At 50.6% G+C, this 22012-nt stretch overlaps 2 protein-coding genes across 4 annotated transcripts; one reads left to right on the forward strand and one right to left on the reverse strand.

The window, feature by feature from the left end:
- Positions 1 to 432: 432 nt before the first annotated feature.
- Znf598 (zinc finger protein 598, E3 ubiquitin ligase) lies at positions 433 to 11912 on the reverse strand. 3 transcript variants are annotated; one of them, XM_013142088.3, is made up of 12 exons: positions 11636 to 11912; positions 6118 to 6230; positions 5315 to 5444; positions 4760 to 4971; positions 4440 to 4657; positions 3840 to 3948; positions 3340 to 3527; positions 3117 to 3201; positions 2256 to 3010; positions 1713 to 1863; positions 1456 to 1606; positions 433 to 1367 (listed from the first exon to the last, which is right to left on the reverse strand). In XM_013142088.3, exons 1-12 carry the CDS (start codon positions 11855 to 11857, stop codon positions 1014 to 1016), a joined length of 2688 nt encoding a protein of 895 aa, XP_012997542.1. In that variant the 5' UTR covers positions 11858 to 11912; the 3' UTR covers positions 433 to 1013. The 3 variants fall into 3 exon arrangements, with proteins under 3 accessions (XP_012997542.1, XP_012997541.1, XP_063082369.1); XM_013142087.3 differs by having other exon boundaries at positions 3831 to 3948; XM_063226299.1 differs by lacking the exons at positions 6118 to 6230; positions 11636 to 11912 and having other exon boundaries at positions 3831 to 3948; positions 4760 to 4988; positions 5315 to 5441.
- On the forward strand, positions 11856 to 20599 carry Npw (neuropeptide W). Its single transcript, XM_013141567.3, has 3 exons — positions 11856 to 11889; positions 19618 to 20149; positions 20372 to 20599. Exons 1-3 carry the CDS (start codon positions 11856 to 11858, stop codon positions 20496 to 20498), a joined length of 693 nt encoding a protein of 230 aa, XP_012997021.1. The 3' UTR covers positions 20499 to 20599.
- Positions 20600 to 22012: the final 1413 nt, after the last annotated feature.

Here is a 22012-nt window from a genome sequence, read left to right on the forward strand (position 1 = left end):
TAAATGAGTCTTGATGTTAGAGATGGTCCTTCATAGTTGTTTCACTGGCCTATCATGTAATCTTTGTTTTATGGCCAAATTATTGGAGATCAGTTTCTCTAGGTCAGTGATGGCAAACATTTTCGAGCTTTCAATAATGTAAATAGCCTGCTACAGCACCCATGCTATAGGTTTACCATCATGGCTGCAGGTATTCCACTGTTCTGCCAAACATGACAGGATTTGTTCCTGGAAGGCATGGGCAATGCCAGACCCACCACACCAGACAAGCTGCAAGCTGGGACTCAATCCGCTGAGCAGACCCCAGCTGCCAGCAGCCCTCCTCCATACAGGTACTTACAGGCTGACCCTGAGCTGCAGATATGGAAAGTCTGATCTGAGTGCCTTGACTCTGGGTTATACTGGAAAGCACAAGATGCTCAGGACACCAGCTAGATGCAATACTGCAAAATAAATTTATTTGAAGATAAACTGTCTTATAAAATGTCAGAGACAATTTAAGATTCCAGATTCAACTTGTCTTGTAAAAAGATTCAACTTCAATAGCACAATTTGTGTCTGCTTTTAATCTGCAACATTCTTGAGTTATGAAATAGCCAACTCCTTACACAACACACTCAACATCTGACCCAGCACCAGTGGACTCACAGCTTTTGGCTCTGGGGGCTATAGGTCCCAGACTCAGGAGACCCATTCTGGGCTACTATGGTCTCTGGCTGTGACAACAGGCACAGTTCCCAGCATCTCAGCCCTTCTTTCCCTTGGCACCTTCCAAAAGCACAGAACAGAAACCAAGACTGGCCTACTAATGAGCAGGGAATGAGATGTCTGCAAGACACCGTGCTGTCAGCCCATGGTGGCCATTTCTGGTGACTCCCAGCAGGCCTGGCCAACTGCCAAGCTCTGTGCAGTGGCGTGCCCAGAACCTTACCTGGCTGCCTGGCAGCCAAGAGGAAGAAAAAAAGGGAAAAGAACTGCACAGGTATGACAGCTCCTGCCCACTCTGGCAGGAGCTACGTGATGATCCTGGCAATGGCTTGCAGGGAGGGGAAATCATCGTCCCGGGCAGCATGTAATGCCTGGTGGCTGCTGACATCTCCATGTGCAAGCACCTGCTGACAGGTAGGGCACACACAACAGTCCAGGCCCACATTCTGAGTACTGGCTTGCCATGCGTTCTTTTTATTCTTCTTGGATTTGGCAACAGGAGGCTTTTCACGGCTGCAGAAGTCCGTGTGTGCAGACAGCAGTTCCTGCTGCTTGGCTGTGTCTGGCAACAGCACCAGCAACTCACTAAAGATCTTCTGGAAGTTCTCCCCAAGCAGGTCCCGACAGCTCCTATAGTACTGGGCTGCAGATATCATTCCCTGCCACCCAGAGAATACAATGTTATACTGGCCCCAGGCCAGGGCCTGGTAAACACAGGATGGCCTCCCTGTACCCCTTCCCCACTACCTGTCTGAACTCCCCCGAATGGCTCTTGAACTTGCTGAAGCGGGCCTCATCACTCTGCAGGAAGTCCTTGATGGACTGGATCAGCTGGAGGTTCCTCTCCCGGAAGTTCTCAGGGACCAAGTAGGACCGTGGTGTGGGTGTCAGCCTGGGTCTGGGGTGAGGATAAGAGGAGGGAGTGTCACCTTTGAGGTACCAGTGGAGAGAATCCTTCTGCTGGTCCTGAGTGGCAAGGAGGCTGGGGAGTCCAGCCTACTTACGCTTTCACTGTGGTAGTAGTGGGGGGGCTGGGGACGCAAGCTGTGTGGGGACCAGGCAGAAAGCTGGAGAAGCCAGGGGGTGGCTTGTTGATGGGAGGCATCAGGCCTGGTGGGGGTGGGGTACCCTTGAGGAGCACCACAGTGTTGAAGCCTGCAGGACAGCACAAGACCCAAACACAGTCCTTGGTGACTAGCTTCTTTCAAGTCACCCAGCCCACTGGTGAGACTTCTGTTTGCAGACCATAGCTCCAACACAAGCCCAGGGCCAGTCCCTACTACATTGGCAACTCTGACTTGTAACAGCTCATGCACCTCTAGGCCCGGCACTGTTCTGACATCCATTCACAGAAAGGAAAGGAACACAAGTTAAATGGTAGGACTAAGTCACAAGGCTCAGGGTTGATAAGGCAAATTGAGTAGCAGTGCACTGGCTCCCACCCGAAGTTGGGAATGAACCTGAACCTCATACTTCTGGCCATGAGCCTGTCTGTGCCCCTAGGCCCCTTCCCAGATACATACATTGGGGGAGTTAGTCACTCCTACCTGGGGGAGGAGGCATCCTGGGTGGGCAGGGTCCTCCCAGCACAGGGAAGTCTTCCTGGGGTGCAGGGTAGGGGAGAGGCCCCAGGGGCCTTGGGAGCCCAGGGGGTTCCTTGGGGGCACTCCGCCCTGGCACTGGCCCGTCAGTGTGTCCATTGATGACTGGCCCCTCAGCTCGGCTCACAGAGATGTCGAGGGGCTGCTCAACCCCAGGGGGGTTTGGTGTATGTTCGGAGGGCACAGAAGGGGATACCGTAAGACCGGGCTTCTCAGAGCCCACCTTCTTCTTCTTGCTGACCTTGGTGGAGGTATGGCTGGAGGCCGACCCCAGCAGGGTAGAGACAGCTACTGTGGTAGGTGTGGTCCGCAGCTCCTGCACAGTGAGGCCACCTCCCTCTTCTTCCACGGGGGCTGAGCCAGCCTTCCGGCAGCCCTTGATGCCTTTTCCTGGCTTCTTTGGGGGCTGGGCACCCCCACTGGCAGCCTGAGTCCCGGGGGTAGACAGGGCCCCCTTCTTGCCACAGCTGCTATTCCAGGCAGAGATGAGGCTGGGGGCAGCAGTGCTGGGCTTGGACACTGAGGACACCAAGGCAGGGAAATCCTCTTCCTGGAAAGTATTCCTGCCCCTGGTGGCCCCAGGGTATACCAACGCCAACCCTACAGGGCCTGGGGTCGTCACTGGGCAACAGGAGGAAGTGGAAGCATGGAGGCTGGGGAAGTCTTCATCCTTGAGCTTTGGGGTAAGTGGGAGGGGGGTGCTGGGTCCAGGGAGGAGAGAGCTAGTCAGCAGCTCACCAGGTCCTGGCCCACCGCCCACCTACCCACTTCAGGCACTGTCCCCTCATGCCATTCCCTCACACACACCTTGGAGGGGCAGCTGCTGGGCCCGGGCCTGGGGCAGGGAAGGCTTCTTGGCTTAGTGGACCATTTCCTGAGGCTTCCTTGGGGCCTACAAGATGGGAAAGGACCCTTAGGTCAGAGCATGGGAGTGGCTTTGGTGGAATCAGCAAAGGTATGTTTTTACTTCCCAGAGAAGGTACTGGTCACACCCTGCCTGGGCAACTGCCAGTAAGTAGGCCCATCTCACCTGGGCCTTCCCCCTGAGCACGGGGCAGGCGCCGAGGACAATGGGGCTCCTCAGGACCCCGGGCAGCTGCTTCCTCTTTCTTGGGCCTGGTGCCTTCTTCACGGTCCTCGCTCCTACGAGTCTCATCCTGTTGCTGAGTAGCCACTGATGCCCGGATGGCAGCTGCTACTTCTCGTTCTTCTTCTTCCCTAGGGTTGGGAGGGCACTCTCAGGCTGAGCAAGCCCAAGGACACAGTCTTGCCAACTGTACTAACCTCCAAAGTAACAAGAGTTTTTCCACCCCACCACTGGTCCTTGTGTTTCTGGCTAGCATTAGAGGGAAGGAGGAAGAACCTGCTCATGGAAGACACTACACTGAGCAGACCTTGTTGCCACACTCAGGGCCCTAGGAATTAGGCTGAGGTCCCCTAACTGATGTCTATTCTTATTTCAGTTGCTAGCCACTACCCGGGTAGTACCAGAAAATGTCAGTAGCACACAAATCCTCCCACCTCTTGTACCTCCAGCTTCCTCGGCGGCTCTGCTGGGCTCCACGCCCACTGGCCCGGCCTGCTCGGCCCTGTCGGCTGTACCTGTCCACTTCTTCATAGTCCTCACCGCTAACGACCCCTGTGGTCAACACATAGCCTGTTATGGTTCTGTCCCCTAACAGGGCAGAAGGAATAATGGGCCTGCCATCCAAGTCATACTGAGGGAAAGGTTCCCCAGCCCCCAGCCATGAGCTGGGGGACAAGCCCAGACATCTTGCTGAATCCATATGAACCAAGTCACAGCAAGCACTGTGACGGGCAGAGTCTACACAGAACTGTGCTCAGTAACAGCCCCCTGAAACAGGAAGAGATCCAGGGATCTCAGAACAGCAGATGCAGGACACTGCAGAAGATAGGGCGAGTGAGGAGCTACTGGTTGTTGCCACCGTGAGTGCTCAGAGCACAGCCCATGGGTGAGGAAACAGCTCAGCAGCTACTGCCTTTCACCTCAGGTAAGCTGCAGGGAGGTGGATCCCAACCCAAAGTTGAGGCCTCAGGAGCAGGTATAGGACCCCGCCGCCTACCCTAGGTGACCCAGCCCAGGCCACAGCCCTCAGATGCCTAGCTTACCCTCACTCCGACGTGAGTGCCTCGGTGGGAAGCTAAACTGCAGGTCAATCTGGCGGTTCTGGCGTGCCTCTGCACGGCTGCGGCTATGGCAGGCTGTCCTATGTGCCTTGAGATCAATCTCAGTGCGGAAGGCGTGAGTGAACTGCTCTGTGCTGCAGCGGCCCTCCTCACAGAGGAAGTGCTTCTCCCGGAAGTGCTCGCGCAAATACGAGTAATCACTGGTAGGATGAGACATCAGGATTTAGCAGGAGCCTCACTGGTCACCAGACTGCCAGTAAGGCCACCTCTTGTGCCACAGGCAGCAGCCCCAATCCACCCACCTATAGTAGTCTTGGGCCCCATCTGAGTCACAGAAGTGGCAGAAGTAGTGGTCGCGGCGCAGGTGCTTGAGCAGTTCATCATTGTCCAGGTACCGCTCATCACAGAACTTGCAAAGTGGATGTCCCCGGTGTGATGTGTCATCAGGGTCTCCCTGCATACGGTGCCGGGCCAGGTCCTTTCGTGAGTACCACTTGCGTTCATATGTGAAGATCTGCAGAGAATGGGGGGCTGGGCACAGGGTGGGAGTTACCAGGCTTCCTACTTTTCTTACCATCTGGCAATGGGATGGCAAGGACAACAGGGCCCTGCTTGGTATCAGCTCTGCCCCAAGGCCCTGAGTGGCAAGTGCCAGAAGTCTGACAGACTCAAGCACCTACCAGAAACCCCTCCCTGCCACAGCTACCAGCAGCCTGATGCTCTGTGGGAACCAGATGGGTTTTGGGGGCCAAGACATGTGCAGTCAGAGGCATAGGCTAAACTCAAGTAGCTACCTGGCTGCTGCCCAGGACTACAGCCCACCCATCTTCCCCACTCCATTCCCAGGGCAGACGCACCTTGAGGTGCTTCAGGCACAACTTGCAGCAGAAGAGCTCATGCTGCTTCCGCATGTGCTGCTCCAGGTCCCCGAAGAGGCCGAAGGGCGGCAATTGGGGGCACTGTGGGCACTCATGCTGCAGCAGCTGCCTGGGGAAACATTAGAACCTTGCTGACCAGACTCTTATCCAGGAGTCTGACATCAAGTTAGGCAAATAATGACTTTTTTTTATGTGGCACTGGGGATTGAACCCAGGGCCTTCATACTGAACTATATCCCCAAATCTTTATAAAAAAAATTAAGACAGAGTGCCACTGAGTTGCTAAGTTGTCCAGGTCTGGCTCAAACTTGAATTTCTCCTGCTTCACTCTCCCAGGGTGCTGAAATTATAGGTGAGTGCCATAATGCATAGGGAGAAAATAGTGCTCAGGGGCTGGGGTCCAAGGCTGGAAACTGTCCATAATAGCTGCACCTTTTACTGAGTTTTACAGTCATAGCTAAGAATCTACCTGCATATGCTCTCATGCCCCTCAAAGACAGAAGAGGCTGTCTATCTCTGTCTTCTCCACTGCCACCCTAGACAGGGGGACTGGAAGCTTCCCACCACAAGGAACCTAGGTCCAGGAAGAGAGGTAACTGGCTTAATATCAGATAGCTGATCCTCAAGGGAATGGGCTCTGACACTAGCCACACCCTGAAGGTCCCCCTGTCCCCTCAGGGGTGTGAAGGGTATGGGAGGTAACAGGGACATCCCCCCCACATCCTATAAAGGACCCCACAGACATAGAACAGCTGAGATCCTCCAGACTAAGGCTCCCTCACCTGTACAATGCAAACACCTTTCCATCTGCAAAGTAGATGTCATACTTCTTCTCATGCTGCAGCTGATGGATGGGTATAGTGGCAAAGGCAGGAAGCTTTTTCCCGAAGACCACCTGGATCCAAAAGCAAGACTCAGTAGTGAGCAGGACCTGTGTGTCCATCCAAGAGTGCAGCAGAGACGGAGAAGCGGGGGACACTCAAGGTAAGCAGCAGCCACAGTTCCTGGGCTGTTCTACGCTGCCTCTCCTCATCCCAAGCTACCCACTGGAGCTGCAGGGACAGACACGATACGCACACTCTCCACTAGGGGGCAGCCGTGCATACCACCAGGCTCTTAGCAGTCACCTTTGGCTGTCACCCAGCACCACCCTAGAGGGACAGGGACCAAACTGAAGGTAGGAATATAGATTGCTCACAGAAGAGTTTTCACAGGAAGCAGGGAAGGACATGTTAATAAGCAACAGCTAAAGAAATAACAAATGCTGCCAGGCTCAGATGCATGAGGTGATCTATTGTCAAGACCTGACCATCTATTATCCAGTACTCCCCCCACCATTTCCATAATGCCATGGAAGACAGGGCTCCAACAGCTCCTGCATGCTACTATGGGTTGTATGGGACCCAGAGATGAACTGTGCAGGCCCACAGGCACCACGATGAAACCTCTGTAGTAGAGCCATGCCTCAAGGGTCAAAGGACCCTTCTCTCTGTTCCTTCCTTTAAGGGCGTGGGCATGGGTGTCAGCCTATTCTGTCCTTTCACAGAATCTGAGCAGCAGACTACGATCAGATGATGAAACCCCTGCACCAATTCCCTCATAGCAGCCTGGGTCTTTACAAATTCAGGACTCTTCTCTCTCCAAGGTTCCTTTCTCTTTCCATGAGGATTCTCAGCATTTCACTTCACAGTGACTCCGGCCTCCACACCCCTCCCCAGATCAAGCCTACCCCTCACTCCCTCCTCTCTGTCCCTGCCCCCAAAGTCTAGCACTAGTCATACATGGCAGCTCAGCTCTGAAAGCTGCTCTACGGCCTTCACAACACATACAGAAAAGCATTCCTTGGGAAAGATCACATTGTCACCTTTGTAAAGTCTACGCTTAGCCAAGGATTTTTGGGACAAGTATGGATTTGAACTTGGGCAAGCTAAGGACTAGCCAGAGAGAAAAAATGAGCCCTAGACATGCTCATGGCCACACATGTCCCCAACAGCAGAGTGACTAAAGCTGGTTCCTTTTCAGGATATGGGGCAAGTCAGAAGAAATCAGCTTTGCTTCTGCCATGAAGAGAGGACACCAAGACTGTGTTTAACCCCACCCATATCAGGAGCTGCTGTGGTCCAGCTATACCCATGGTGGTGGGGGGTGGGTAGGAGATGACCAGTGGCCCAGCAGTCTTTTCTCTCCCTTGTCACATCTGGGAAGGCTGGGCAGGATAACTTTATAACCTGACTTTGTCCTCTGCTACACAATGAATGACAAACTTATTGGCAATGTACTCCCAACACTCTTTAAGTAAAGGTGCAACTCTACTTCAGAGATCCAAATCACAAAAGCTGTGATCATGGCAGGGTCTCATTCTGTGGGACTCTGGCTTCCTCCCTAGCAGCTTCTCCTCATGCCCCCCCACATAAGCAGAGTCTTTGGGCTTGTGATGGCCTTTTCTTGTATGACCTGCCCTTCTGTGGCTCATACCCAGCTCTGCTTTCCAGGAGCTGCTAGGGTACCTCTCTAGCTCAGCCCCAGGCAGGTACATGAGGCCATAAACCACTTTGGATGCTGTCAGAACACAGAGCACAAGATCCATGAAATGCCAGCAAGGACTCTGCATTAAGCAGGACCACACCCTATTTAGCTTCTCTGAAGCAACACAGGCAACAGATCAAGGAGCCCAGTGTTGCTGACAAGGCAGCCAGAAGAGCAGTGCAAGGAAACTCCACAAGGCTGCCAAAAAAGCATCCAAGCCCAACAGACGCAGCAGAGGAACAACTTCCTTCCTCAGAGGAAACCTGCGCCAGGGACGCCCCCATCACTGCCACAACTCCAGCACCCTCCTCAGCTGTGCACTCAGATCCACCCTGGGTGGCATCTTAGGACGCCACACAAGAGGCCCATCTGTTCCCAGGCTGTGGGCACCTCTCCTGGGTAGCTAGTCTCCACTGCTGTCTCTCCAGGATGCTGCTTCTGTTCAGATCGTGCCAAGCCAAGTTGAAGGCCAGTCTGTCCTTGCCATACTGGGTCCTGCCGCATCCATGCCCCAACCACAACAGCATACTGCATGCTCACAAAACATCTCTGTGCATAGCCTGAGGTCAGAAACAGCTATGGGAGAAGAAGAAGCAGGCAGGTAACACAGTAGCCTGTGATGAGGTGGGATCAGGAGCCAAAAGTGTCTCACATGAGTGCCTTGTGCCATCAGGGCCTCAGCATCATGAAGCACAGGCAGTGGAGGTAGGGGCAGGTGTCAAGGGGCCACTGATTTGAGACTAGACAAAGAGTCTATCTGAACAGCAGGAAGAGGCATGTACCCTAAAGGACAAAGGCTCAAGCACATTCATCTTCTGAGCAACCCAGTAGGAATGGCCCAGGTGGGGCACACCTAAGCCAGCGTGAGAAATAGGAAGGACGGCCTGGATGAGCTCATGAAGGGATCAGAACTATGGGAAAAGGCTTAGGAAAGGGCAGAGACAATGCAGGTCCAAGGGGAAATGGGTTCTCCTACGTGAGCCATAGAGACATCCAGGTCAGTTTCCAAGAGACCGAGAGACAGAGAGGAGTGCGGCCTACCCAGGAAGCAAAGCGCCCCCCCCCATCAGCCTCTATAAAGACTAATGTGGGTGTTTCTGGGGGCCTTGGTGCTCCCTACTTTCAACATGTAGTGGGCATTCAATAAAGAGTAAACACTTTGTAGCCAGCCTGGGCTACAAAGTGAGCTCAAGACCAGTGTGAACCATATAGTGAAACCCTGCCTAAAAAAAAAAAAAAAAAAAAAAAAGAGTACAGAGTGACAGGTAAAACAAGCACCAGCAAGAAAGAAAGGCTGAAGGTCAGGCCTGGGGAAAGGAAGGTCCCAGGTGTGGAGAAGGACGTACTGTGTAGGTGCATCTCTAGGACTCATTCTCACCACACAGATGGGAGCGAAAACAAAGATAACCTTCAGAGACTGAGGCAAGTCGCATGGTGACATGGTAGAATATTAACGATAGAAATATAACTTGAATCATCAGGTCCAGCCCACTGACCTGGGCCTTGGGGTAACTCTAGGCTGTCATTTCTTCCCTCCTACTTTCTTCTGCCCATGAGACAGGAGTGTGGCTGCACTGGGTGCCCTGCAGTCCCCTTGGGACTCTTGCAACAAACCAAGGACATGTCAAGATCAGCAAGACCCGAACAGGAGAAAAAATGGTCCATGAGATGCATCTAGAGGAAAATGGAGGAGGGTGTAACACTCCAGGGTCTGATGGGCCATGTCTAGGAAATGCAGTGCATCTGTTACCCTCCCATCAGATGGAGCCATTTCAGCTTCTGCCCTGTGCACCTGCTGCAAAGTCCAACTTCACCTGGTTCTCAGCCTAACCAGCAGCTGCAGAGTTGTACTGTGCTCACTCCCTGCCAGTCCTAGCCCCAACCCTGGGCTGGCACAAGGAAGGTCAAGGTATACAGAATTAACCAGAAAATGAAGTCTGCCCGTTCCACACAGCATGCTGGCACTCTTTTCTCTTAATTTTCACAGACTCAGTCCTGTAAGGAAAGACAAAGCAGGAGCAGAGTTCAGGGGCTGAGGGCCACTGTGGGATTCCTGGGTGTTTATGAGACACAAGGCATATTCAGAATGTAACACAGGGCTCAGCAAAGGAAAAGAAGGGCTAAGATGAACCTACAAATACAGGTTAGAAGAAGACCAAGCTGAGCATGGTGGTGCATGTCTATCATCCCAGCACTTAGGAGGAAGGCATAGGATCGCTGCGAGTTTGAGGTCAGCTTGGGCAACATAGTGAGTTCAAGGCCAGCCTGAACTACATAGCAAGACTCTGTCTCACACAAAAACAAAAACACAAAACAAAACCACAAAGCTGATCTGGCAGCAGCATCTTACCCAACAGCAAATTTCCCAGGACCCCTGCTACTACTGCTGCCTAGCATTGCAGAGCAAGCCAAAAAGGAAGTCCTGGCTTACTGAGGGCCATCCAGTGCCAAACAACAAAGCAGCTAGGGTCTGTTGACAGCTTACGTCAGCGCTCCAGACACAGAAGTTCTGAAAGTTGTGGGTCCCACAACGAATTGGTAGATGCTGGCTACAGTAAGAATGCATGAGTATTCACTCACTTCCTGAGCGAAACTGAAAGCCAGGAGTAGGACCTCCAATTCAAAGACCTCCACAGTGCCTTTCTGCTTCAAAGAAGCTACAGTTGTGCTAGAAAATCTGCCCATTACACACTTGCATCACTGGCCTGCAAAGCAGGTTCCTACAAGTCCAGGAGGTGCCCTCTGAGTAAGCAGAGGGCAAAACATTTCCCCAACTGTTCCTACACCCCAGAACTCTCCCAGTGTAGGTCCACCTCCTTCCACATTATAGACTAACACCATCTCCAAATGTTTTTTTCCAATAGGGCACAGAGCAGATAGATGCCCAGGTAACACTCTAGGATTCCAATCAGGATACTTTGGACCCTTTCACATGTCTTCTCAAAAATTTAAAAGAACCTATTTCTCAATTGCTGTCTCTGCTTCACTTCTAAAGAGAGGAAATTCAGACTCCCTGACAGATGCCATCAGTAGAAACCTTCCATGGTGCGAAAAACAAAAAACTCACCACCAAAAAACATTTTTAAAAATCGGGGATTTCACAATTTGGGAAGTAAATAATCTCTAAGGGCAGTAAACCAAAGGACGTCCAGCAGGATGCCCCAGGCTAGCTGGTGGCATGGCTGGGAATGTGGAGGAAAGCTCTATATGCCCTCTGACCTCTCCAGGGCCTCTAAATCTACAGGGTCAGAAACGTGCCCTCTCCACTCTGGAAGAAAGAAACCCAAAGCTGGAACTAGAAAGGAAGAGAAAAACTTCCTAACACTTCTGTCCTCACCGGGCAAGCACCCAGAAGAGTCAGGTCCGAGTGCCACCTCCACTCTACAAAGGAACACGCCTGTTTTAGGAGTTATTTCAGTCCACAGAGGCACCCAGAAACCCAGCTACTGTGGACACACACACATTTAACCCTCTCCAGAGCAGCCGGCCTCTGGTGGTTACCGTCTGTCTCCTCCATCCCAGTGGGGACCTGGAGGAATGAGCCATCACTTCTAGAGAGGTAGGTCTGAGAGTCCCCGATTTGACTCTGTCCCATTCTGTGACCGGGCCGCCGGGGAAAGTCCCCAAGCTCGGTCCTTTTCGGCCAGCCTGGCCGCCTCCGGCCTCCCCCGACTCCACCCAGGCGGTCCCCGGGCGTCTTCTCGGCGCCGATGGCAGCAAGGCCAAACCTCAGCGCCAGCCGCACCCGAGCCCAGCGTCCCGCCGCCGGCGCACCTGGCGCAGTTCCTCGCGGCACACGGCGCAGTAGCGCTGCTCACACAGCACCCGCATCTTGGTCGAGCAGCGGTAGCACACCGGGTGGTCGCAGCGGCCCAGAGCCGTGGCCTCCAGATCTCCGCAGCACAGCACGCAGCTCCCACCGCCCCGCTCCGGAGGCGCCACCACCATCGCCTCCAGGGTCGCGCGCCGCCCCTCGGCGCCCACCGCCGCCGCCATGGCACCGCTCCGGCCCCCACCCGGGCGGCGCGGTGCGGCCTAGCTCCCCACGTGCCCGCCCCTTCCGGGTGACGTCAGGGCCCCGCCCGGCAACCGCTCCGCCCGGCGGAAATGCGTGTGGCGACTTCCGCCCGGCTGGGCACTCTTTCTCTGGCTGCTTGCAGGGTCGTACGGTCTCTGGGAGGAGGTCGTCCTGGAACCACATCTGAGTGGCAGTTGTCTCCTTGGGTGCTTATGTCTAGGTATGCTAGAGGAAATACTGGGAGCCTACTGTATTTCCAATGAACCGTGAAAGTATCACTCAAAAGCCGGGGATTTAGCTCAGCAGCCTAAACGCCTGCCTGGCAAGTGCGAGGTCGCGAGTTCAATCCCCGGTACAAAAAAAAAAAAAAGAAAGAAAGTATCACTCTAAAACACACTAAATTTTTATTCTTTACCAGAAATACAAATTTAACTGCATCTCGGGTCTTTGTGTGAGAGTGTGTGTGTGTGTTTCCGGGAGTGGGAATTGAATTCAGAGTGTTTGCATGGCGCTGCATACCCAGACCTTTTAAAGTTTTGAACCCGAATCTTGCTGTATCGCTAAATTGCCCAGGCTGGGCCCAAGCTTGCAGTCCTCCTGTATCAACCTTGCAGAATGCAGGGTTGATCACTATGCCCAGCTGTCATTCTCCCTGCTCCCAGCTTTCAAACCAGGGCCAGATCTCTACTGAAAAGTTTATGACAGCCTTGATTACTCCTTGTGGAAAAAGGAACCGCATGTCATGGCCTGGTAGCACAACCCAGCCAGCTCTTTGGCACGGAGGAGCACAAGTGCTGATTCAGAGTACAAAGGCATGTGAATGGAATGGATGGTGTTAAGTCCTAGGGCTTCAAGTCTCTGCAGTTGTTAGGAACTCTCTTCACCTTTGCCATGAAGGGAGGATAGTTCCAACCTGAAGCTTCTAGAAAAAAGGCAAAGTATTGAGGGCAAGCTGAACCAATACTTCACTACAGACTTGGTACTCCATTTCTGCCATTTATTTGCTGATAACCTTGGTCGGCTTACTGAAGCCCTTAACATACTCATCTGTGAAACAGATCACCACAAATTAAACCAGGTGGGCTGCCTGCATGTAGATGTCATCTCATTTTCACAAAAACGCACTAAAAGGATAGCAAAGCAGCTTAAATAGCTATTAAAAAATCCAGCAGCACAAAGAATGGAAAGGGAGAGCAGCTAATGAAAGAAATAAATTTTAGACTGACAGGAAATGAAGGATGGTGACTCATTTTACTGAGCATCCTACAGTCCTCTGGGGAACCTGATGAAAAGTTTCAGAACGAACACAGCGTGGGCTGAAGTGGTTGTACCTTAGTGTGTGGAAGCTTATGCACTGAACTGAGGTCTGGGCTCTCCTCCCAGCCTGGTTCCTATACCCATTCCACCTACCTTCAGCCAAAGATTGGAGGATTTTTCACTGGAGAAACTGGTTCCATCCTGTTAGAGAATGGAAAACTGCCTGCTGTCCACTTCTTTTTTTTTTTTTTTTTTGTCTTTTTCCTTTTCATTGATACCAGGGATCAAACTCATGACTGCCTGCTTGCAAGGCAGGCGCTTATGCCTGCTGAGCTAAATCCTCAGCCCCTCTGCTGTCCACTTCTACAGCGATGCCTACCGTTCTGCAAATCTTGCACCAACAAAACTTCCACTGTACTCTGTGAGGAGTCTTGTTATAAATACAGACAGGCCACCTAGGCCTTGCAAACTCATGAGGAATGCAAACTGGAAAACAGACCCAGAGAGCCAAAAGAAACCTTATAGAGAACTATTGTAGGGCTGATGATGTAGCTCAATGGTAGAGTACTTGCCTAGGATGTCCCTTGGTTTGATCCCAAGCAGTGTGTGTGTGTGTGTTCTAAAAAAAAAAAAAAAAAAAAAAAGTTGTAGTGGATTTATAATGCTGAAACACTGGAAACAGTTTCCTGAATCCAGGGCCAGGGGTTTAGCTCACTGACATAATTGCCTGCGAGGCAAGCGCAGGGTTGCAAGTTCAATCCCTGATACCAGAAAAAAAAAAAAAAAACCAAAATTTCCTGAATCCACAGAGTGTTTGCTTCTCCAAAATTAGAGGGGATCTGGGTTCTAGTAAACCAACTCCAACCCAGATGCTATCAGTAAGTATGGGATGATGCCTGTGGAGAGGCTGAGAATGGAGGTCCAGACTAGGGCAGGAGGCTGCCAACTGACAGGGTTTTATCTCCAGAGTAGATATAGAACTGATCCTCATGCTTGGAAATGCAAAATTACTGCAAAATATACACAAAAAGAACCTATAGAGCTGTACTTCAGTGGCAGAGTAATTGCCTGGCATGAATGAGGCCTGGGTTTAACCTCGAGTATCTCAAAAATAAATAAATAAAATAATTTTTAAGGGCTGGGGATTTAGCTCAGTGGTATAAGCACCTGCCTTGAAAGCAGACAGTACTGAGTTTGATCCCTGGTACCAGTAAAAACGAAAAAGCCAAAAAAAAAAAAATAATAATAATAATAAAAAATAATTTTTAAAAAGGAAAGCCTGGGTCGGGAATTTAGCTCAGCAGTACAAATGCCTGCCTGGCAAGATCAAGGTCATGAGTTGATCCCCAGTATCAAAAAATAAATAAATAATAAAGAAAGCCTGAAATATACATTTATACATGTATGTATATATCAAGAAAAATAATTAGGAAATTCTCAGAAAGGAAATGCAAACAGTACCCAGATTGGCTCACCAGGGAATATTTACATAGAATGTATTTATTGTTTCTGGGTTTTTTTTGTTTTGTTTTGTTTTTTGAGATAGGGTCTTGTTATGTAGTTCAGGCTGACCTTAAATGCAGTATGTAGTCTAGGCTGGCCTTGAACTCAGGGCAATCCCCCTGCCCCAGCTTCCTGAGTACTGGAATTACAGTTGTATGCCACCATACCTAGCTGTTTCTCTTTTTTTGAGACAGTATCTCACTATGTAGTCCTGGCTGCCCTTAACTTTCCCAGGTAGTCTAACCTGGCTTTGAATATGGCAATCCTCCTGCCTTAGCCTTCCTAGTGGTAGGACTACAACCACCATGAACCACCATGCCCTGCCCTGCATCATAATATTAATAGTGTTACTAAATAATATGTAGATACTAATTATTTAATTAAAAATTATGATAAAATCATATTAGGAAGATGGGAGAGGAAGAGGGAGGGGAAGCACAGCGATTGAGTTGGGAGAGAAAAATATCATCCTAGTAGGAAGTCATTTGATGTTGCCTAAAACAAATAAAAAACAGTTTATAACCTAGGTCAGTGGTTCTCAAGCAAGACTAATATTGCCTCAGCTCCTCAGGAGACTTCCAGAAATCTCTGAACAGGTTTTTGGTCACAGAGGAGAGGGAGTTAATGACATCTAATGGTGTATTAGTTTCCTATGGCTGCTGTAAAAAATTACCACAAATTTAGTGATTTAAAATAACGCAGATTTGTTTCTTATACTTCTAGATCTCAGAAGTCCCATAGGGTAAAAATGTCAGTGTCCAGAGCACTGTGTTGCCTTTGGGAGAGTCTTGGGATGCTAGGCAGAACCTGCTCCTACTTTGCCTTTCAAGCTGCTACAGGCCCCCCATATTCAGTGGCTTTCAGTCTCTGCTTCCGTTTCCATCACATTTCTTCCCCAGCCTTCTGCCACCCTTATGAACCTTTGTGAGCACATTGGGTCTACCTGGGTAATTGTGGCACTTCTGTTGATATTAAGATCAGCTGATTAGCAATGCATTTTGTAACTGGTTGTGGTGGTACATGCCTGTAATTCCAGCACGCAGGAGACTGAAGCAGGAGGTATCACTACAAAGTGAAGTAAGCTCAAGCCCAAACTGAACTGCAGAGTAAGACGCTGTCTCAAAAAGACAAAAAAAAAAAAAAAAAGCTATGCTTTTTGTTTTGGTTTGGCCTTATTTTCTTGTTTGTTTATTTACTTTTTTTTTTCTTTTTGAGACAGAGTCTCACTGTGCAGTTCAGGCTGGCCTTGAACTCACTATGTAGCCCAGGTGTGACTTCAGACTCAAGGCAAGTCGTCTTGTCTCAGCCTCCCAAGTGCTGGGATTATAGGCGTGCACCACCATGCCCACAAAACAATGTCATATGTAGTCTTAGTTCCCTCTTACTATGCTGCATAAATATACAGAGTTGCAGGAAATGGGATGAACATTGTGATGGGGAGTGTCATTCTGCCCACACACATGGGTGGAGCCCAAGAATGCTGTAAACATTCTGCATTGCCAGGAAAGACCCTGCCATAGTTAATTGTGATGTCAATTTGAATAAGAAATGCCTCACAGATTAGTTTTAGTACAGTTGGGAGTCTGCATGATGGATTTACTGAAGAAGGAAGACCCACTATGTATGTGGGTGGCACCAACCAACAAGCTTGTACTCTGGATGAAATAAAACGGGAAAAGAAGTAAGTCTCACTTTGTCTTCAGAAGAGCTCCAGTTTTTATCACCGTTGGATATCTATCTATGCTTTCAGTGAAGGCTGTTCAGCTTTCCAGTACATATTCTTACATTCTCCAGGGTTTTTTTGTTTTTTGTTTTTTTTGTACCTGGGGTCAAACTCATGACCTTGAACTTGCCAAGAAGGCACTTATGCCGATGAGCTAAACCTCTGGTCCCTATTCTTTAGTTTTCCAACACAGACACTTGAGCTTCCCAATACTGACTTTTGCACAGGACTCTGCAAGGAGCCCCAGGTCTTCAACTTTTGACCAGATTCTCCAGTTCTCTAGCCTCAGATGACCCTTTTGCATTCTTCTACCTCTGACTCTGCAGACCATTGTAGGTCTACCTTGTAAACCTTTTATATATCATATATACATTATATTAAATCTGTTATTCTAGTGAACTCTGATACAGACCCTCAGATGCCAACAGTGCTGAGCTCAAGGGTTTCTGACCTAAGGTGTTAATGAGTTATGCTGGGTTCTGGTTGGAGGTGGCAATGGGAGATGGGAATTTTTTCTATCTTGTTCTGGGTTTTGAGCACACAGGTGTACACATATATAACATGCAAATTGTTTTTTGTTTTAGGAATTGAACTCAGGGCCACATGCTTGCCATGCAGGTACTTTACCACTGTACTACATCCTTGGCCCTTGTAACGTGCACGTGTTAAGATGTGGTGGCCTCTTTGGACAACCATTTAAAAAATAGCATTTAATTTATGATTTGAAAATATGGAAATAAGTACTAGAAGAGACAGGTGAAAGTGTTAGAGTCAGTGTCTTTTGGAGAGAAGACTGTACAAGGCTGACACAGAGAAAGCTTTTCCCCTGTATAGTGGCATGAGATTTACAAAGTATCATACCTATATAAAAATAATTAAGGGCCAGTGATATAGCTCAGTGATACAGTGTCTGCTTGACAAGAACAAAATCCTGAGCTTTATTCCTGGTAGAAAAAAAATTAAGACGGATATGGTGGTATATCCCTGTAATCCCTACTACTCTGGAGGCTAAGGCAGGAGAGTCACAAGTTGTAGGTCAATCTGGGCAATTTAGCAAGACCTTGTCTTAAAATGTAAAAATAAAGGGGGCTGGGTATGTAGCTCAGTAATAGAGTACATGCCTAGCATGCACGAGCCCTGGATTCAGTCCTCAGCACCACAAAAATAAATAAGAACAAAAATGACAAAGAAATGTATACATTTACTGCATGCTTACTATAGAGATCCTGTTCAAGGTCAGGGCCTATGCAAAGCCCTATCCATGACTAACTGGTTTCTAAAGAGGAGCTGTTGGAAAAATGAGAGATGAGCCCCAGGAAGAAGGGACAGCTTCCATGGGTTACTAGGCCTATCTTTGGAGCCTCCTACTTACCCCAATGGAGCTTTGGCTCCTGCCCCCTAAGGCTTTGTCACTACGCACCCTGAACTCCAGAAGAGACAGGGCACAAAGCCCTTCTCAAACTGGAGGCACGATCCTATGCTTTGTTTTCCTGATCCAGCCCTCCTTTCCACACCCCCAGCTGATGGGCATTCCCTTCCTCTCTGCCAATTCAGCCTATACCCTTGCCCTGTACCCTGATATCTTCATTTCCTGAGGCCATATAGTCATAAACAAGATATGGGAACCTGCCGCCATTAATTAAGCCTCAAGAAGTGGTAGCTTCTCCCTTTCTGAACCACTATGTTTTTGAAATTTATCCATCCTCTACTTCAATTTTCCAATTGCCAATGGACCCCAGCATAAACAATTATTGTCACATTGTTTTGTATTCCCCAGGCTACCTCTAAGAGACACCTGAGGTCCTCCCCAGCAGAACTGCAGTCCCCTGGCAGTCCTTGATCCAGAGTGGGCGATACCACTAGAGAACCCTGACAGTCTGGCTCTGGTCTGCACCACTCGCCCACCACGTACTCTACATGATTCTTAAGGCCTTGGAGCCTCAGGGGAGCAGTGTGGGGGCAGCTTGTGGTAACCCAGTCCCAGTGGTCCTCCGGGTTCCACAGTGGCAGGCAGATTTTTCTACATTCCCTGCTTGTACCTCCATTTTAGTTTTTCTCCTGACATTTTGGGGGTTGGTCAGCCTCTGCAACAGCAACAGTCCTAGCTACAAGCATTTATTGAACATCTACTGGGTACCAAGCCCCATGAGTGGATTATTAATGAAACAAGGTGACTAGGTAAACCGGGCGTGGTGGCTCATGCCTGTAATCGCAGCACTTGGGAGGCTGAGGCAGGAGGATCATTGCGAGTTCGAGACCAGCCTGGGCTACAAAGTGAGCTCAAGTCCAGCCTGAACTGCATAGCCAGAACCTGTCTCAAAAAGACAAAAGAAAAAAAGAGATGACAAGGTAGCCACTATTACTATTCCCAGTTTCAAAGGAGTAAACTGTGGCAGGAAGGTTGTGGCACTTTACCCTCCCCATGCAAACACACAATCAAGCCTGAGATAGACTTGAATCCAGCCACCAGCCTCCAGGGCCAGATTCTAGCTGCTATTCAAGAACTGCTTGTTGCTGGTTGTAATCTTCAGAGGCTTGCCAGGCCCCCAGTACCTCTCTGGCTCCAAGAGTAGGTCTTTTTTGTCCTCTCTACCCTTTGTGCCCCCAGAGACAGGCATGTCTCATTCCCCAACCTGAGGCTTTCTGATAGGGATCTGATTGCACCTCATTCCCAAACTGTGGTGTAGCAGGGATCCACGGTCAAGAGAAAGGTAATTAGGGAGTTGTCAGAGCTGGGTAGGGGCTGAGGGTGCTCTTTATATGCTGGAGGCCTTAGGAGAACCACTGATCCTTTCAGGGAGTGCTCAAGGTGGCCAAACCTGGGGTTTCCAAGCATCCATTCTGCTACAACTGAGAAATCGGTTGGTGGGACAGTTCTTGAGGATGAACCACACTGCGTTCTTGAATGGTATCCAGGGTTCCAATTAAAACTCACTGTAACTGGGCCAGCCTCCTCCTCTTGGCTCTGCTGGTGTTCCACTTGCAGAACCTTAGGACAAGGGGGTACCCCCTCCCATCCTGGGCCCTAAGGTCAGTGGTCCTAGGTCCTGGCAGCTCCACTGGAAAAGCAGGGGAAGCAGGGATGGTCCCAGTGGGGCCACAAAAGCAGTTCTAGCCAGCCGCTATTCCACAAGATTCTCCTAGCGGCTCCCGCCCCTAGCCCAGTAGGTACTGTGGGGGCGGGCTAGGGCGGGGCCACCGAGCAAGCAGTTATAGTCGGACCGCGGAAGACCAACTACTGACCTCCATCCTGAGCTCGCTTCTGGACGACCAGATCGACCAGGTCCGCCGCCTTGCGTGCAGATCAAAAGGAACCAGTTGGTGACCCGCCCCGCCGGGCGGCCGTGGACGTGAGCGCCCTGGCGCGGAGCCGGGTGGTGCGGGCCCCGGGCCGGGGGGTTCCTGGGGACCGGTGGCTGCTTGGGATGCTGCTCTTTCTGCTCCTGCTGCCGCCGCCCGCGGACGCCTGGTACAAGCACGTGGCGAGTCCCCGCTATCACACGGTGGGCCGCGCCGCCGGTCTGCTCATGGGGCTGCGCCGCTCGCCCTACCTGTGGCGCCGCGCGCTACGCCCGGCCTCCAGTCCCCTGGCCTGGGACACCCTGGCTCCTGGGTCTGCAGATCGCAACGCCCTCCTCCTGCTTCCCTCGGGGATACGGGAGCTGCGGGAGGCGCGTCGCCGGAGCCCGGGAGCAGGGCTCATGGCCCGTGCCCCTCGGAGTCTGCGTGCCTCGGAGCTCGAGCCGAGGCTGGGCATCCAACCCTGGACCTCAGCGGTGACTGCCAGGTAAGTGGGGTATGTGTGTGGAGGAGAAGCATCCACGACGGCAGGAGGCAAGAGGGTCTTGGAAATCTGATAGAAATGTGATCTGGCATCCCCACCCCCTAGCCTGCTGCGTCTGTGTTCCCCTACTGGGCTTTGAGGAAAGCTTTCCATGGCAGTACTCTGCTCTTAAAGCCTGGGGGGCAGCGATCAGCCCCCTTTCCAGAGTCCTGATGTGTTTTCTAGAGCCTTTGGAGAGACGTCTTCTACTTCGACCCAGCCACGGTCCCTGGAGCAAATGACCTTCGCCAGCCCCACTTGGCTCCAGGACCTCCCTGAGAACATTCACTATCCGCGTCGGCCCTGCATGTGAACCAGGAGCTGACTCAGGAGTGGTCGCTGTTTGTAGGACGCACAGCTCCGGGTTCCTGCCAGATTCGGTGTTCTGGTCAATAAAACCAGCTTGATTTCTGCGCCTCCGCGTATGACCCTTTTCCTCTCCGATGTGTACTTAGCATCTTCCTTCAGGGCCAACACAGCGCGCCCACGCCCTGGCAAATGTCAAGAGCCCCTTTACCAGTCAAAGTTAGCAGTGGTAGTGGCAGATACAGCAATCTTTGTCCTTGTTGAGCAGATTGGGGAGCAAGGCAAAGACGCTGCTGGGGTCTAGTTTCCTTCCTCTACCAGAGATTCCCCTTCTGTTTAGGAGTGGGCCATTGGACTAGATACTAGGGACTGCTGACCTATCCTATGAACACCTTCGGGGAAAGGGGCAAGACAAATCCCATGTCCCTCCCTATCTGCCGAAGTATAGGAGAAGGTGAACCTAGATTGAGGGCTCAGTTTCCAACATAGGCAAGAGATCCAAGTTTTAGTCTACCTCCCAGCATCAATTTTAACCTTGAAACCCCTTGCTTCCCTCAGCCAAAGGCTTCTGGAGTTAGTAAGATCATTTCTTACCTCTGTGCTCGCCTCTAGGAAAGAAGGCCCCTCACCTGAGTACCTCATGCCTCAAGGAAACCTGCCACCATTTAGGGCCTTTGCATTTGCAGTCATTGGTCAAGCCTCAACATAAATGTGCTCTGCCATCTTGAATTAAGGATTTCACTGCCCAAGTGTCTGGGTCCTTCTAGTCTCCTGCTTATGCTTCATGGATGCAGGGTTTTGTTTTTGTTGTTGTTTTGCTTTGTTTTTGTGGTAGTGGTGATGGTAGGAGTTGGACCCAGGGCCTCATACATGCTGGACAAGAGATTTACCCCTGACTTGTACCCCTGCATTTCAACCGAATCAGTCTGACCTCTGATTTCCACAATGGCCCAGGTTCCTCAAGCTTCGTGGATCACTGTACCCTGGTGCTATCTGCCCTCAGAGCCTTCTTTTGGATGTGTTGTGGGGTTTTCCTTGGGACCACCCGGCAAGGGCTGGCTTCAGCTGTAGCACCCCATTCTGACAGTTTATTCTTCTTTTTTTTTTTTAATCGGTATCAGGGATTGAACTCACGACTGCCTGCTTGCAAGGCGTAGGCGTTTATGCCGCTGAGTTAAATCCCCAGCCCCTCTGACAGTTTATTCTGACCCTGGATACATCTCCCTTCTCCCATCTTGGACCTTAAGTGTAGTTGCTACTTTTTATTCCATCCCCCTCAATTCTTATGATTTCCTAAATTTATTCCCTTGATTTTACCCAGCTCTTTTTCAGGTTCTAAACTGGGAGAAAAGGAGTTCATGAACTGCTCAAGTGGATCCATTCTCCCTCCAAGATCACTCCATTCCTGCCCCTTCTCCTCATCAAACCTGACCTTTTTTTTTTTTTTTTTTTTTTTTTTTTTTGTCTTTTTCCTTTTTATTGGTACCGGGGATCGAACTCATGACTGCCTGCTTTCAAGGC

This window comes from Cavia porcellus, unplaced genomic scaffold (assembly GCF_034190915.1).
Source record: "Cavia porcellus strain 051 isolate PalLab524CR breed Dunkin Hartley unplaced genomic scaffold, mCavPor4.1 scaffold_16, whole genome shotgun sequence".
NCBI lineage: Eukaryota > Metazoa > Chordata > Mammalia > Rodentia > Caviidae > Cavia > Cavia porcellus.

Coding starts and splice junctions, on each gene's coding strand:
- Npw (XM_013141567.3), top strand. CDS start 11,856: ATGGCACCGCTCCGGCCCCCACCCGGGCGGCGCG. Junction 11,890..19,617: donor GCCCCCACCCGGGCGGCGCG/GTGCGGCCTAGC, acceptor CTCCATCCTGAG/CTCGCTTCTGGACGACCAGA. Junction 20,150..20,371: donor ACCTCAGCGGTGACTGCCAG/GTAAGTGGGGTA, acceptor TGTGTTTTCTAG/AGCCTTTGGAGAGACGTCTT.
- Znf598 (XM_013142087.3), bottom strand. CDS start 11,857: ATGGCGGCGGCGGTGGGCGCCGAGGGGCGGCGCGCGACCCTGGAGGCG. Junction 3,202..3,339: donor TGCTCAGGGGGAAGGCCCAG/GTGAGATGGGCC, acceptor CCCATCTTGTAG/GCCCCAAGGAAGCCTCAGGA. Junction 3,011..3,116: donor CCAGCAGCTGCCCCTCCAAG/GTGTGTGTGAGG, acceptor CCCTGGACCCAG/CACCCCCCTCCCACTTACCC.